This window comes from Accipiter gentilis, chromosome 17, assembly GCF_929443795.1.
Source record: "Accipiter gentilis chromosome 17, bAccGen1.1, whole genome shotgun sequence".
Taxonomy (NCBI): domain Eukaryota; kingdom Metazoa; phylum Chordata; class Aves; order Accipitriformes; family Accipitridae; genus Astur; species Astur gentilis.
Genome location: NC_064896.1, coordinates 13,425,404 through 13,441,917, shown reverse-complemented (window position 1 = coordinate 13,441,917; position 16,514 = coordinate 13,425,404). Strand labels below are relative to the sequence as shown.

The 16,514-nt window shown below is 40.8% G+C and overlaps 2 protein-coding genes and 1 long non-coding RNA gene across 10 annotated transcripts in view; 2 read left to right on the top strand and 1 right to left on the bottom strand.

The window, feature by feature from the left end:
• Window positions 1–5,622, top strand: part of CARS1 (cysteinyl-tRNA synthetase 1) — a 36,659-nt gene extending 31,037 nt beyond the window's left edge. For both annotated transcript variants that reach the window (XM_049821318.1, XM_049821319.1), the window contains 4 exons: window positions 32–99; window positions 1,483–1,542; window positions 2,800–2,883; window positions 3,977–5,622. In XM_049821318.1, the coding sequence (XP_049677275.1) occupies window positions 32–99; window positions 1,483–1,542; window positions 2,800–2,883; window positions 3,977–4,111 (347 nt within the window). In that variant the 3' untranslated portion in view covers window positions 4,112–5,622. The remainder of the gene's footprint in view (window positions 1–31; window positions 100–1,482; window positions 1,543–2,799; window positions 2,884–3,976) is intronic.
• Window positions 1–11,185, bottom strand: part of LOC126047533 (uncharacterized) — a 32,119-nt gene extending 20,934 nt beyond the window's left edge. For both annotated transcript variants that reach the window (XR_007508589.1, XR_007508590.1), the window contains exons 1-3: window positions 11,102–11,185; window positions 6,639–6,946; window positions 2,942–2,988 (exon numbers count right to left, since the gene is read on the bottom strand). This is a non-coding gene — a long non-coding RNA (uncharacterized LOC126047533). The remainder of the gene's footprint in view (window positions 1–2,941; window positions 2,989–6,638; window positions 6,947–11,101) is intronic.
• The window catches only part of NAP1L4 (nucleosome assembly protein 1 like 4), a 30,003-nt gene continuing 24,649 nt past the window's right edge, over window positions 11,161–16,514 (top strand). For 2 of the 6 annotated variants that reach the window (XR_007508588.1, XR_007508587.1), the window contains exons 1-3: window positions 11,164–11,342; window positions 13,211–13,251; window positions 15,374–15,405. Coding sequence is in view for 3 of the 6 variants with exons in the window: in XM_049821322.1 (XP_049677279.1) it covers window positions 15,392–15,405 (14 nt within the window). In the remaining 3 variants the exon portion in view is untranslated. Of the gene's footprint in view, window positions 11,343–13,210; window positions 13,252–15,373; window positions 15,406–16,514 lie in introns of all 6 variants that reach the window. The other 4 variants (XM_049821322.1, XM_049821320.1, XM_049821321.1 and 1 more) reach the window with 4 other exon arrangements.

Here is a 16,514-nt window from a genome sequence, read left to right as displayed (position 1 = left end):
GGAACTCATTCATCTGTTTTTGCTTCTTTAGGACTTCCAACTGTGGTTAAATTAGTGGATAAGGACACGTTATTAAAAGAAAGAGAAGAAAAGAAAAAGGTTATTATTTTAAGCATTCTATTTTTTTAAAATTTAAATTAATGTGTAAGGTACGGATACTTTTACATGTCTTTGATAACTTGTAAGAAAAATCTTAACAGACTAGCAACAAGGAAAATAAGAGAATTGATACTAAGATTTGAGTGTGTTCAGGAAAAGAATTTTTGAAACAGTAGCTTCTTGAAAATTTTGTATGGGACCTAATGAATACCTCTAAGGTTTTTTGTTTGGTTGGTTTTTAAGATCTTCATATAATTGAGGGATGTTGAGTATTGCATGGATACTTCTTCTCTCTCTCTGGAAGAACAATTCCAATGAGAAGCTAATTTGTAATTTTTTTTTTGTCTGTAGAAATGAAGTTGACATTTTCCATAGAACTAGACTGTATTTATCTCATATGTGAGAACAAAATGCACTGGCTAAATCTTAATTAATGTAGTATGGATGAGTGAGATATTCAGGTTTTGGGGGCAAGAATTCAAGTTACTATATTAAAGAATATGAATTCTAATTCACATGCACAAGGTCTGTACTGAAACCCTCCTTTTGGCACTTCCTAGCATTAATATTTGACTTTGTAACATTTAAAAGTAAATTTCATATGTCTGTCTTCAGTTTTAACAAATAATAAAATTCCATCATGACTAGAAATGTTTGGAAGACTTTCCAACATTTCTTCTTCCACGTAGATGTTTTTTAGAAAAGGGAGAAGTAAAACATAGTTTCAGCCAATTCCAGATGTTTTCATCAAAAAGACGTTTGAAGGCAGTTTGTATATAGCTGCTGGGTGGAACCTGCAGCTAGAGTACATTTTCCCTGGAAGCAATATTATATTCAGTACTGGCAGAACCCTTGGAGAACTGATAGGTCTCTCCTAGCACGTGCGAGATGAGATTTTTTTTTTTTTTTTGAAGTTTCATAAGTTGGCTAAATTTGGATAGTTGTTTCCCTAGGAACATCAAGGGATACAACTGCTTCTTGAGAAACTGTAATGTCTTCACAGTTTGAGGCAAGAGCTTAAAATACCAGCAAAATATGGTCTTTTTTAAAAGTCATTTGCAAAACATTCTTCCCCGTGAAACGGCAGGACCATTTCTTTTGCAGGCTTTGTAGGTATTCTTTTGTATGTATACACTTTGCATGCAAAATGCGTTCTGAACAGTTAAAACTGGTTTAACTGCGAATAAAAGCTCATAAAATCGAAGTCGTACAGTGGGAAGTATCAGACAATCCTAATTATAAGGCATGGTGTTTTTGCTGCAGGTCGTGCTGCCAGTTCTGTCTGTAATTAGATATCCAGGGGAGCTAGCTGGCTCAGATTTGTAGAAAACAACCAGATTAAATAGTCAGTTACCTTTTACTCATTAACATTGCCTTTCATAGATTGAAGAAGAGAAAAAAAGGAAGAAAGAAGAGGCAGCCAGGAAAAAACAACAGCAGGAAGTAAGTGTTCAGAACCTTTTAATCTGTTTTTGAAGAAAAGCGTTAGCAGCAATAGTCACGTGCAGGAAAGATTACATTAGAGCACAGGCTCTCTGCCCAGCCTTAACTGGGCCTCCATTTATTTTTTTTTGTCTACAATTTCCTGCTCAGAATGACTTTGGCTTGCAGTTCAGGTTTGAATTTTCAGCTCCTATTATAGAGAAGGCATCTTTGAAAACACAACTAAAGGCTGCAAAAGCTTCTTAGAAGAACTTGTAGCACTATAGAGGGTATTACTTCCTTAATTGCCAAAGTAGTATCTTACATGCCTGTTAGAGAAGATTCTGCTTGTGTCATTTGTTATTTTCTTGCCTTTCCAGTATTGTAGGTATTTGTGAAAACTTTTTTTTCTCTTTAAGAATTCACCTGTTCCCTATGATTGAACTCTGAAATGTCATGTTTTGTAAAAACATGTTTTATCTCTTACAGTTGGAATTGAGATAGCTCAAAGGTTTTAGGCTTTGGATGAGGAGTAGACAGCCAGAGGAGATGAACTCGTAAGAAAAGATTGTTTGCCATGCTGATGACTCTAGCAGTACAGGAAATGCGTTGTTGGGTTAAAAGAGGATATAAACTTTTAGAGAGCACCATGTACAGAGAGAAAATGAGATAAATAGCATTTACCATCCACAAATTCCAAGTAGCTTTTTGCATTCTTTCAAAAAGGTGATTCCCTCGCATTGGGCATAAATTACTTGGAATGGACTCTGAGAGGTAGTTGTTTACAGATAAGTGAAACTTCAGTTTATTTTCAGTGCAATTACTTGCATCCTGATCCTGCTGTGTCCTGCATAGAAAACTGTGCTTGTCAGCAGGAAACTGTTGATAAAGGTGGTTCCCTTTGCAGTGAGTTAACTGCTGAATATTCTTTAATCGTAGCAACTATTCACTTTATGTTTATACCTAAAACACTAAGGAACCAAATTAGCAAAAATCAGTATATAAGTGAGTTATTCTGAGTTCCTGCAATACATATTTTATTAAGTGGTTCTCTACAGATTTAAAACGCTTCCCTCCCCCTGTCGTCCTCCCCCCCGCCCCCCGCTCCCCGGACAAGCACAGCTAAGACTTATTGAGTTGTTTCTCACTGAAAGTTTCTTTTCACGTGATAAACAACAGTGAATTAAATGCTCTTTGATTTGCAAATTATAGTTCACTTTTGCATATGTCAGGTTGTCAGTAATTAACTGTGATGTTAATGCATGTTTTATATTACAGGCAGCAAAACTGGCAAAAATGAAGATTCCACCACATGAAATGTTTAAATCAGAACATGACAAATACTCCATGTTTGATGAAAATGTAAGAGACTCTTCTTTAGATAGGGAGTGGCTTTCCTTCCCCAGTTGTATATACTCACTTGTATATGTACGTAGCTTATCTCATTCCAAAACCTCCAGGGCAGTGCTATTAACGTAGTGAGAGGAGGGAAGGAGAGAAAGAAAAGGTGATATATTAATTTTATTGCAAATACCTTGCATTGGGGAGCAAGGTTCTCTAACTGTTAGCCATAATTTCAAGGGTATTTTCATTGTACATTGGTCTCCTTTGGCCCTTCTCATTGCAGAGCAAAATTCCCTGTAGATATTGTGGGTAGGAACATGTATAATGTTTGTTCACAGATGTACTACCCTGTTGCAAGGCAAGGAATTCACTTGCAAGTACAAACTCCCTACCTCTGCCAGAACTAATGTTTTTCAGAGAGGTCCTGTGCTTCCTTGTTGTTTCTGCCCACTGTTTTGGTCTCTCCTGGCAAAGGATCTCTGAAGGGGCTGCTCTTGATTGCTCCCCTTGAGGATAAAACATGTTACTTGGAAAACATAAAGCACTGTTCCTTCAGTGCTTGATCTGGGACATTGATCCTGCTTCTACCTGTACTCTTCACCTGCACAAATTCAGGCCCTGGGGGCAAGTAAGAATGGAGAGTGTAAATACTGGTAAATACCCCTGCAAGCCAAGGAGAATGTCCATAAAAACTCTGATCATACTTTCTCCATTGAGAACACAAATCTCTTACTGCTTTTGCTTTAAGACTTGGATTCAATATGCTGGTATGATTAAAAGTGGTCTCTTAACCATCTGTTCAGGGATTAGTCATTATTCTCTTAACTATAACCATCTAGAAGATCGTTGTCAAAGTTTCCCTTACTTAGCACAGGACAGAAAATAAATACACCCTTTGCCCCTTCATTAACTGGGAAAGGAACATACACAAGTAGTCAAAGTGAGTTGTCAAACTTCTAGGTGACTAAAATTAGCCAAGATGCACCCCATCCTGAGAGCCTGTCATTATGACATTATCACTCTGTCTTACTAAAACACAATTACATAAGGAGCAAAAGCAGTCCAAGATTTTATCTTAAATACTTTTTTATTTTTTTTTTTAATATTTCAGGGATTTCCCACCCATGATACAGAGGGCAAAGAACTCAGCAAAGGACAAATTAAGAAGCTAAAGAAACTTTATGAAACCCAAGAAAAGCTATACAAGGAGTATCTACAAATGGTTCAGAATGGAAGTGCAAATTGAAAACAACAGGACTCTTTTTTAGAAGGCGAGTTCTGGGTCACCATTGAAGAAGTGAGCATATACTGATGCTCAGATTTCTGTTTACACTTTCTATTATGTGCAAAGTAAAAATCCTGTTTACGTGGATTAATAATGTCATCTGGAAAGTCAATAAAAATCCATTCTTAAAAAAAGCCAACCTGTAAGAAATTTCTTCGCAACAATGGTAGCAGGTTGAATGGTTGCCAGTTCTATTTGGGAAGGTGCTGCTCAGTCAGCAAATCCACGTAAGGATTCTTGTTTATTATAGCTGTCCAAGCTTTGTTAATTTGTCCTGCATACTGATCTCCTCTCTAAGACCCACTGTAGCTTGCATTCTGGAATATGTCAGAGTCAGCAAAATTTACTACTAAGTGGGAGCTGAGTAATTTGTCCCACAGTAAGAACAGTATTTTCCAGATGACTTTAGTATCTTTACATAAGCAGGAAAAGTGGGTAGTTCCACTATGATACTTACTCTAGCTGCTGTTACTAAAAACTCTTATAAGTATACCCAGAACACTGTATGGTAGAAGCTAACAGTCCCTTTGTTGCAAAAGGGAACAGATCATCTTTGCTCAACCTGCAGTTGCAATCAAGTGGGTAAGTAAAAGGCAAATGCACCTGTATTGAACAAACAGGTGGGAAAGACATGAACAGTGGAGGGTGGCGCGTTCTTGGAGCTATCCCTCCAAGGAAACAGGAGTGCTGCCAAAGTACCCGATTATCCAAAGTACTCAGTACCTAACTACGTGTTCAGAGCCATGGGAAATTAATAGAGGTTTCTAACTGAGATACAGTTTGTGGATTGGTTTGCAATTAGGAAATACAGCTATACATTGCTCATTATTCAAGACTGATGTTTTTAACGTGACAATTTAACCCTGAGTTAATAATCTTTCTGATGTAGTACGGTCACATTATGTCTGCAAGGACAGTTCTCTATTGTCGCCTAATAATGCACTTCGCTGGCAGTAGCTACTAAATGAAATTAAGTTAATGAAATCCTAAAAACTCACCTACTTCACAACTGCATATAACAGCTAAGTGTCTGATATGCAGAAATATGCAGAACTATATTCATCAAGTATTCTTAAGCTCCAAGGTGACTTGCAGAAGGTCACACTGTGACACCTGTGTTCTCTTAACTCTTAGGCTCATGCTATAACCAGTAGGCTATGTTCCTTTCCTTAATTAAGAGTTAAAACATCTTTGCTTTATATTTTTATATTTATATTCCTCCTTCTGAGGAGTGAACATATTTGGAGTAACAGAAAGGTCTAGTAGGGTGTTTTTCTAGTTTGTCTGTATTTGCCTTTGAAAACGTATGGAAAGTTAAGGTCAGTAAAGAACATGCATATTGTATGCAGAAAATAAAATCTGTTGTGAAGTACAAGTTGTATGTCACCTTTGTATATTGGGGAGAATATAGAGCTTATCTTTATTCCACAACTATCTTTTTGAAATGTGGTTTACAGAGCTTTTCCTTTAGCTTGCTATTACTGATCTAATTCATCTTGCATTCAGTATTTGATTATTCTGCTAATTTCTAATTAATTGTATAAATGCATGTTTAAACTGTACAACTACAGCAACGAGGGCAACTTCTCTATCGTTTGGTCTGTGAACAGAAGAGGATCAGTGGCATTTTACACCATTCTTGATTCTAGCCCCCTTCAACATTATCAGCTCATTGTTTTCTTCCCAGCATGCTCCCCCAAGACACATGTGCACTCAGGATATCCATGAAAGGATGGGATGTGCCTAGGCTGCTTCTGAAGTTGCTACTTAATTTCAAATAGTGACAGTAATTTGCTTACAGAAATTCTTTTTTGGTGATCCAAATTAGTACTTGCTTAAAGTTAGTATGCTGTTAATCCACTGCTGTCCTGGATTGTAGTTTAAGACATCCCCATGATAACATCCTGGCTTTTGCCCCCACACACTGCTTTTTCTCCTCCTGCTATGTTTTTAGTAGAACTTCATCCAATTCCATGATTTAGCTACTACCTCTATGTAGAAGAATTTTTTAAAAAAATGCTCTTTTCCCTTCTCAAATGCTTAAATTTGTTTCTGGGATAACTCTCCTTGCATAGATCTTAAGAGCATTTCAGAATCACATTCTCCAAAGTTTGTTTTCCAGTCTTTCTGTATGCTTCCTGCATACATACACTGCTTCCTCCCTCAGTATTTTTTTTTTAAATTTATGGTTAGTTATGTCAGATAAGGCTCTCTGCTTATTTACTGCCCCATTAAGGTGTTACTCTACCTGTAAAATTATTTAGCTCATGCTTCCCATTTCCGTGTTTTGTCTGATTGTCAATTTGATTGTTTTAAGCTAAGATGATTTGAAAGAATCCTGATCTGAAACATCAGTGCTGTTAGTAACAGCATTCCTGTCTTTGAATTCTCTTTGAACACAAACAAAAGTCTCCTAAAGTCAACTGGATTCTTTTCATATACATCATAAGGATTGGAGCCTTTGAAATCCTCTCCTCTTCAGGCTCACCTTGTGTCTTGGGTGATCATTGTTCTTCCACGCAGCTACTTATTCTCCCCTGCTTTTTATAGTGCTTTGCTATCTAGTTCATGCATTTTCAAAGTTGCCTTCTTCAAGCAAGCTTGTCACTTGACTCCTCCAGCAATAAAGCCCTCAAAACCTTCCCATACTTTAACTTTTCTCCCCATATTTGAACTGGTCTTCCAGTTGCAATTTTCTCTTCCTGTTTCAGCTGTCCTTGGAAGTCAGCGTTGTCAGCAAGGAAGATGTCTGCTTCATGAAGCATCTGTGAGTTAGTTGACGGGCATAAGTATTTTCTATTAAAAAAAAAAAAAACAGCACACAAATCAGCAACTTCTCCTGTAAAGCAGCTGCTAAAATATTTTTACCTTATCACACAAACAGGAAGTTAATTCATTCTCTCTAAATAAAATCAGACTTTTGCCCATATTTTGAGTTCCTTTTTTTTTTTTTTCCAAAAGCAGTAGGATAATACAAACAATGACCTTGGCAAAGAGTCAAAAAAAAAAAACAACTGAAGTCTCCAAGAATTTGTAACAAAAAAAAAGCTCCAGAGCTACTCTAAATCAGTTACTTCTATCCTCTTTGCAGCCACAATTTAGCAAAAAAATAACAGTATGTGTGAAGTCCTCCTGAAGGAAGACTTTCTGGCAAACAAAGAATGCTGCAGCCAGGCTTGGATGCACACTGTTCAAGATGACTTTTTTGGTGAAGGTGTGCCAATTGACCTGTGCAGATTACTGAAACAAACAGCACAATACCTCTTCCCTGGCAATCCATCAAGGTGGCATTTAAGTGAATTCCACTGCACTTGCTTAGTGAGAATGACCTGGCAACCAGGAGAAGAGAATGCAACAGCAATGGTCTGCATTCAGTGTCTTAGTCACCTGTCTCTCTCAGCAAGGAAAAGGGAGAGGACAGACTCCACAGTATTTTTTTTTATTTTTTTTTTAAATGTGAACATATGCATAGACATGCTCAGGGAAGCCAATCTGGAATGTGATTTTCTAAGCATTATGAAAATCCCCATAGCAAAATCTTGGAATTTTAAAATATATTCATTTTCTGGAACACAGACCTTGTGTTGGTCTGTACAACATGGAGCTTTTTATTTCTCACCTATCAAAGAATTTATTCAGAGATGGCAAGGCAAGGTAGAAGTGTGGTGTTTCTGGTTTTAATGGCACCCTTGGCTTCAGCAAATTTGCTCAGTGTGCCTTTCAGCCTCCTAATGAGAATATTCACATTAATGTCAAATACGAATACTGGTCCACTAAAGAGAACAAGTTCATCACTCAGTTTGTTCAGATACTGGTAGAAAAATCTGTGAATTGTTCAGCCTGGTCTTACTGCCACCAGTCTTTTCAAAGACTTTAATGAGTGCCTAATTACATTTACGATACTCTCCTTGACCTCTTTATGCTAACGTTTGTATTAGCTGTCTACTGTTCCAGGAAACCACTGATGCATTTTAAGTGTGCAAATAAGCAAATCTCTGCCACATACAGTATGTACCTTCAGCTGCTTTTTCTACATTTTAAGCTAAGTTTAAACATTTTCAGGTGGTGGTAGATGTTGGACCAACTTTAGCTCCCTCTTTAATTACACAGTTTCTACCACACAAATATGAAAAGCAATTTTTACTCCTCTGTGATTTCACAGGGCAATTTCTATACAGGACACTGTACTACATAGTATTTAACATGTCTCCCTAGATGGAACAAATTAATTAAGAAGCACATTAGCTATTTAGTACCAAGACTCCACTTAACAATGATCAAAGTTTTTCCTCCCCCTCCAGAAAAAGTCATTGACTAACTAAGACTTATCTCTCAAATTAGGCTGTGAATGTCTGGCATCTCACTAAGTGACAGCAGTTTCCATTAATACCCACCCAAGGGCAGAAGACACAGATATTTTAATGCCAGCTACAGATCTCAGCCTAAGCTTTCTCTCCAGTGTCTAGTGCATCTGTTCGGCAGCTCTGCCATAATCCCTTCTCTCAGGTTTGGTTCTCCAAGCTCTTGTATGCTAGGCTGGGTGTTTAAATCAAGCCAGGGTGATTCAGCAAATATCTTTTTGCAGCTCTCTGCAGGGTAGGAGCACCTGACAGCAAGATGACTCCACAGATTGTGCCTTATCCACAGTCCTAAGGTCTACCACCGTGCCACAAGAGATTAGACAACAGTCAGCAAAAATCCCTCATTGATCATGGGAGATTTATGCCTTGGGAGAGGGGCACTAAAAATCCAAGTACATAAGGTAATTGAAATGTGTGTTTACTTTGATATACATCAGTGGAGGAAGACAGCCAAGTACTTCTAGCACGCTGACCTGTTTCAAGGCTTTAATCATTGGTCCAGAAGAAACGAAATCTACTTTTACAAGACCATCCGAATTTTAAATTAATTCAGGGCTTGCAGCATTTATGAGAACTGCGTTAACAAGACAGCAACTAGTGCAGAGGGACAAACTCTACACATGCCACAGAAGATGCAATAGTGCAACAAATAGTCTGAACAGGGCTGCAGTGTATTCCTGCAACAGCAGAAAGGTGCAGCTAGATCACATACTCAAACAAGACCTCCTACATCTTCATAGGAGACAAAGTTTGGAGTTTGTACTCCAAACATCTTCTGGGTGGAAAGAAGAAATAGCTTTTAACAAAATGGAGATTGACAGAAAAAGCTTAAAAGAATACTTGACAGCTATGAACCAGGAGCAAGAACAAAAGCATGGGGTAAGAATACCTTCAGGTAAATCCTCCTTTCAGAGTTCATTATGCTCTTCGTTGGAAGACTGAGAATTAAGTGTAGTCACTACCGTGAATAAAGTTGTCCCAAAATAGGAATTCATGGAAATACGAGGAGGCTGTTAACCTGCTGATGTTAGAAAAAGGACTGGTTTGGAGAAACGGGGAAAGGGAGCCAGAAGCAAAGAAAAGAAGTGGAAGAACACCCTTCCAGTGAGCATATCCTCTGGCCCACCAAATCTGCTTGTTTGTGCAGCTGACTCTACAACATTCCTGCAGTTCTTTAGCTGTCTGAATGCAATTCAAAATTATCTCATTCTTTAATTACAGTATTGCTACCTATTTAACTAATGATTCCTGTTATTCCTGTCACTTCAGTTCCTACAATAAGTTAATTAATCCAACACTAATGTATTGATTAGTTGTTAATTAATAAAATATTGGTCTCATCATTTCCAAATTTTAATTTTGCCAGTGAAAGGATTGTGATGATAAACCCTAGTTGTTAATTACTGAAATCCAAGACTAAGTTGCAGACCTGGAGAACACCTTTTTTAGAACAAGGGAATCCACTGACACAAGTAAAGGGTTAGAGGTTTTTCCTATTGAGTGAAAGATTATTAAAACTCTTTCACTGGCCACAGATGCTGAAATTGCCGCGTTCTTAACACCATGCTACACAGCATCTGCTGCTTGCAAACTGCCATGCAGACAGAAGCGAGGCTGTTAGGGGTTTTTTTGTTGGTTTTCTTTTTTACGGAAGAGGAAATTATGTCCATATCTAGACTAGGAAACAATGCTGGAAGGGCTAGCAGCTCCATTTTCAAACAGGTGCTCTATCTGAAACACCAAGAAGGGTTTGGTTTTTTTTTTTAATAGTAAGCACTCAGCTCTTTCATTTACCTTTCAACTTTGAAAGTTTAGTCTCATCCCTGCAGACTGAGGAACCAGAGAGGTTCCTAAAACTATGATCGCATTATTAACGCGACTAACCGCAACCCCTCAAACACACGTACGAGTATCTGCTAGGACAGTAAACCTTGCGCTGCGGGCAGGCGACTGAGCAGAAGACGGGCGTTGCTTCGTCTGTCGTTGCTGCTGAAGAAACTGGAAAGCAGCACCGCGTTTTAAAAGCCAGCCACAGGACGCCTCAGAAACTGCACTTCCCGGCCCTCAGCACGGATTATCTTGACGGCAAACGGAAGGCAAGGCAGAAGCGCACTGCGTGCGGGTCAGGGATGCGGCAGCCATCGGCCCTCGGCGCCCCACACGCACGCTCAGCCCGCCTCCGCCTCCCACCTGCAACGCACGCCGAGCCGGCAGCGCCCGGGCACGCAGCCCCGGCCCTCCCCTGCGCCGCCGCCGCCGCCCGGCCTCAAGCAAACCGCTCACGCCGCAGCAGCCGCGGCGCCGCCGGGGTGGTTGAAGGACACCCGGGCGCCGCACGAACAGCGGGACGTCGCCCCGCCCGGCCCCGCGGAGGGCCCCTCCTCCCCGGCGCGCTTCGACAGCGCGGCCTACAAGGCGTTAAGAGCTGCCAGGCGCCCGCCGCCATGTTGCCGCCCACCCCTCTCGCGCGGCCTCTGTCGCTTTAAGGACGAAGGCACGAGCCGCCTCCCCCCCCCCGGCATCACGCGCTCTGCCCGCGCGCCGCCAGCCCCGCGCGCACATCCCCCAGCGCCCCCCTCCCCGCCGTTACCCGCTCGCTCTTCGATTGGCTGAGCGCCGCGCCGTCGGATAGTCAACATGGCCCGCGTGCGGCGCGGCGGCTGTGGCCCTGCCAGGGCCAATCGGCGGCGTCTTTGCTGAGGGAGGCGCCCCCGCTTCGGCCAATAGGAGGGGGCTTTCTTGGCGGCGGCGCAGCCCGAGTGAGCCTGCGAGGAGCCGAGCGGCTGTTGCTGCTGCCTCTGCGGGCGTGAGGGGACGCGGGGCGCGGGCAGGTGAGGGCGCGGCGGGGCCGCGGCCGTGAGCACCCGGCCTTCGGGCGGCGGGGGGCCGGCGGGGCTGGCGGAGGGCCTGAGCTTGCTGGCGCGACCGCAGCGCGTGCGGCGGCCGTTAGGGCCTGCTCCGGGGTGGAGCTCGGTGGTGGTGGTGGCGGCGGTGGGGGCCGCCTGGAGCCGCCCGGCGGAGAGGGGCGGGCCCGGCCCGGTCAGGCACCATTTTAAGGCTGGCTTGAGAAGTTTGGACCGAGAGGACGGGGGGGAGTCTGCGTTGGTCTGAGTCTGGCCGAGCGGAGACGGAGCGGTTCCGGCCACATGTATGGCCGCTCTCGCCCGCCCCGGGGAGCCTGGCAGCGAGCCCTCCCTTCCCCCGCCCTCCCGGGGGAAGTGGGGGAGGAAGAGGGTGGGAGGGCTGTTGTTTGTGGTGAACTGTTTTTCCGTCTCACTCCCGCCGCGGTGCTTGGGTTGAGTCAAACCCTTAGCCGCCTAGGTCAGGCGCGATTTTTTCGTTTGACCTCATCCACGATCTGGTGTCTGTCGTCCCCGTCCGTCCCCCCCCCCCCCCCCCGCGTGGTGTGGGACTTTGGGGGCCCAGTTTTTAATTTCGAGGTCCCCGTCTCCTATAGTGAGGGCCTGTTTAAAATTTTCGCTGCTGCTACGATTATTTACTTTGTACAGTATTGGTGTTTGTAGGATTTGTCTGACTCTGTTCCTGTAACATCTGCTTATGAGGCTTCAAAATAAAAAAGAGTAGAGAAGTATGTAAGTTATAGGTGAAACCAGAACCACTAGCCAAATTCTTAAAGTCATCTGTAACCAAAATAGTGTTCCCTCAAGAAAACTTCCAAGGTGAGCGTAAGTATTGCTAATGTTCAGGGCTTGTGGAACAGGTTAATGAGTTTCTTCTTTCAACAAGTTTTTCATTATTGCTTCTAATTTTCCTTACAAGAAGTATCAGACTATTATGTTTGTGGTTTCCCACAGAGTTGCATCCCAGCAGCTCTAAAACGGAAGTCATAACTTTCCCTTCTGATTTGTCGTAGTTACAAAAAAAGGTAACAGTTGTGGGTAGAAGTCTTCCTGTGAGTTCAGGACTCCAGTATTTTCCTGCTTTGTATTCTAGTTGTGTTTAGAAGGTTTGTACAACAAGACGTGGGCTTTTTTTTAAAAAAAAAAAAAGCAGAGAATTTATCTTGTGTACACTTCTATTTATGAATATGTCTTGCCATTAAATGTACAGACTTTTCCTTTAAGGTTGCATCCTTCAGAATATTGCTTGTCCTTATAATGAACTTTTGCTATCTTGGTGTGCATCCAGTTTACAGTTTCCTGCTGTTTTAAGTGACTAAGTATGTGACATTTGTGCTAGACAAATTGCAGCAGCCTGCTTTGTGGGACAAGTGGGTGATGTAGTCCCCTCTTTCCACAAAGCTTCATGTCTGCATTAGTCATTTGAAAACAGAACTGTGCAGAAGAAAGAAGATATTAATTTGGCCTCTTATTGGTGGTGGTAGGGATAATAACAACACCTTATGCTATTATTTTCTTGGAGTTCTGATAGCTTTTTCACGTCCTGATTGTCTGTAAACTGAGCTCCCTAGCTTGGAAAATAACTAAGGCAATAAATATGAAAGCTCAGTGCTTTGCTAGTGTACTTTTTCAACTAGGTATGCATTTAACTTTGTTCCTCTAAAATAACCTTGTTCTCCCTTCCCCTGCCTTCACCAGCTTTTACTGAATAGTTGTGTTAGTACCTCTGCAACAGTTAAGTCATTGGAAGACAGCTGTAATGTAGCTGGGGATCACAAGCTGTTTTGTTAGAAAGCCGCTTCTAATGATTTATTTATATACTTCTTTTTACTTTTTAGCTGCCCAAGGAACAACTTTGAGGAGCGAAACAAGCCTTAAAGTATGTATTTGCACCAGGGAATGGTGTCTTTTTTCTTTGTTGTTGTTGTTTCTTGTTACTTAGGTGAATGCCTTTTGTCAGAACATGCCCAATTCATGTCTGCTCCAGTGGAGATTAATTCAACTGCTATTTAAAAATTATCCAAGTTATGGGAACTTTATTCCATGATTTCCAAACACGAATGAGGATGGAATGAGAACCTTGTCTTCCCTCAGCAGGGTTGAGAAGTAGTTCCCTGCAGGAAATACAGCACAAACAACTGAGCAGAAGAATTGTATGTGGAGTGGATTTTTTCCATTAGCTTTGTCACTGGGCCTAGGTTGGAAGACACAAGTCTTGGAGGCTGATTTTTAAGTAATGCGAGTCTGCATTTTTAGTTGCTTACTATTGCTTCCCCTAATAGTGAGTAGGATCATATAACTTGTTGGCTGAACTCTGATATTTGGTCAATTTGCTATGTCTTACCTTTTTAATCTTATCTTTTTTTTTCCTGACTTCTGTCTGCTATGGAAGGAAGAACTCATGTATGCCCATTTATTTGTTCAGCTGTAAGATAGTAAAATTCTTCCATTTTGCTCTAGCGGATGGTTGCTGTCATTGCCACTTTCTCATGTTATGTTTAAGGCAAGATTAGGTGTTGGCAAATAAATACGCCTGGGTTGCTGAAACAGACCTAGTCTACAAGAAGCCCCTTTTGTTTGTTTCTGGACTTAATCTATAGGGTGGGCTCATATGCTTTTTTGGTACATGTTAAGCAACTTCCTGTGGCATAATCTAAAGTATACTCTTACTACTTTTATAAATGAACAAAGCTTTTAAACTCTAAAGTGGTTGTGAAAGTGTTGCTTTTCTAGCTTAGAGCAGGAATCAGCATTTTCCAGATTGGAGAGTGCATGTGATCTCTGGGCCCCCTGATCTGGCTGCCACTCAAGATGTCATTAGCACTTAGGTTCTTCTTTGGTAGCCCTGTGTTGGAAGCTGGGCTAAAGATCAGCCTGCTTGTAAGAAATCAGACCTGTCGACTCTCATGAATGATGGAAAGTACATTTTATTCTAAATTTGACTGGCAGACTAACATCTGCTTTTCTGAAAGCTTGATAGTGGGAAATACCACCTATGCTTTTGTATGGTATGTAGTGATTACTTGGATTTGTGATGAACTGTTTAGAATCGGGGGGGGGGGGGAATCCCCCAACCTGTATTACTAAAATAGAAGTACAGGCTTGGATGTTTCACTCCCATAAAGAAATAATAGCAAATTAGTCTGGCTCCCTCTGATTTCTCAGGGAGCTAATTTACATCTTGGGGGCTGGGGTAGTTGAGCTAAACTTGGTTCCAATCATTGCTAATACCAATACTTTAACTTCTATGTTTCCTCTTTGTTGTCTCACTCCCGATAAATGAATTCAAGGCAGATCTTTATATAGGGATTTCTGCCTTCATAGCTGCTGTAAATAATTTTCTCTCCTTCCTTCAGTGTTTTGCTTCTTTTTATCTAGCAGCAGTTTTAGGTTGTCATTCAGTATAGTGCAGCAGAAGCAGCTGTTCACAAAAATAGCCTTGATTAGACAAGCAAGTGAGGCATATTTTTCTGCTCAAGTGACATAAGAAAAAAGTAATTCTGAAGTTGTAATTAATTTGAACTTTCATTGTTTTCAGATCAGGCATAGTAATATAGTATATGCAGAGATTAAAAATTAATTATTTACTGGGATACTGTCAAGGAATTAGAAAATTATATATCTTCCTCTTTGGCTTGATTTTTTTTTTAGAATGCAGAGCTAGTTTAGGAAACTGACACTTGTCTTCAGACTGAAGACTTGTGATCTGGTAGAACTGGATTAGCATCTGGAATACTTAACAGAAAAAATAAGTTGAAAAGGGTTAAATGATAGCACCTAACAGACTGTTTAAAAACTGTGAGCAAGTTTCAGTTTGGATTGGGTATTATGGCAGCTATTCACTTTACTGTAAGAGGTTATGCATGATGAATATCTTAGCAGAACCAGCAGCTGTTAATTTATATTGAGGTTTTAAGCAATGACCTGTTCTATTTTAATCTTCTGTTGAGGTAAACAAATTACTATTAAAATATTTTGAAACACTGTATTTCAAATTGCAGGTGGATACAGGCACACAGATGGCAGATAACAGGTATGTTGAACTGTTTTCTTGAAATTAAACCAAGGCAGTTAGAGCTGACTGTATATGTGGTCTTCTCTGAGAGAGTATTTTTTTACCTATGAAGAATGGGTTACCAAACATGGATAAGAATAAAATGGTAATATTTTCTCTAACTAGACTGTGTTTCCTTACAGCGAGGACAAAATGCTCATTTGCTACAGAAGCCGAGATTGTAGTCCATTGGTTAAAAATTACTCTGTTCTTGGATTAACATAATTGGTGGTGTCTTGATTCAGTTTTCAGTGTTTAAGTGCTCTAAAGACTTGAAGAGAACACTGATCCTCAGCGTTTCTCTGATCTGTGTGACTTAAGCATGCAAAAAGCAGTGTTTTATTTTCTAGTTTTAATAGCATTTTTGGAACAAATAACAGTGTTGTTAAAGTGGTGTAGATAGATATGTGATGCTGGTCTTTTGAGGCTTGCAGCGCACGAGCGTAAGCTGGATAAGCTAGTCTATCTGGTAACTAGTAATACCCATTTGCATATATGATATCTTTTCTCTTCTTGTATCTGAGTTAGGGTTAATTTCAGCAATACCCACTCTGTATTTTGTGACCTATAACTGGCAGGGAACACAAGGAATGCTTGCTGGCTGTTGACTCATTCAGGGCCCTCTCTTTCTCCAGCACAGGAATTGCAGCAGGAGATGGGGAGGACAGGGTCATCTCTTTTTTTGAGTAGAAGTGAATGTTTTTACTATTAATCAAAACAATTTGATATAGAAGTTTGAAATGAAGAGCTTTGATCTTTTGTTTATCTTCCTTTCTTACTTGTGTCCTTTCTCATGTTTTTCTTCATCACTTGCACTAAAAGGGTATCTTGTATTTTCACTTGTGAGTAATAACATTTTCCTGTCCAGAGTGACCCAGTACAGATCAAAGGCCAGCCATTCACTTAATGAGATTAATTTATCTGTCAGTGTTTTTTTGTTTTGGGTTTTTTGTGTTTTGTCTGGTGGGCTTTTTGTGGTTGGTGGGTGGTCTTTTTTTTGGGGTTGTTTTTGTTTGTTTTGCCTTTCCTTTGTATCCTGTTCATCTTTGAACTAGTTTCATATCCAAACTTACTAGTTTTGAGAAACT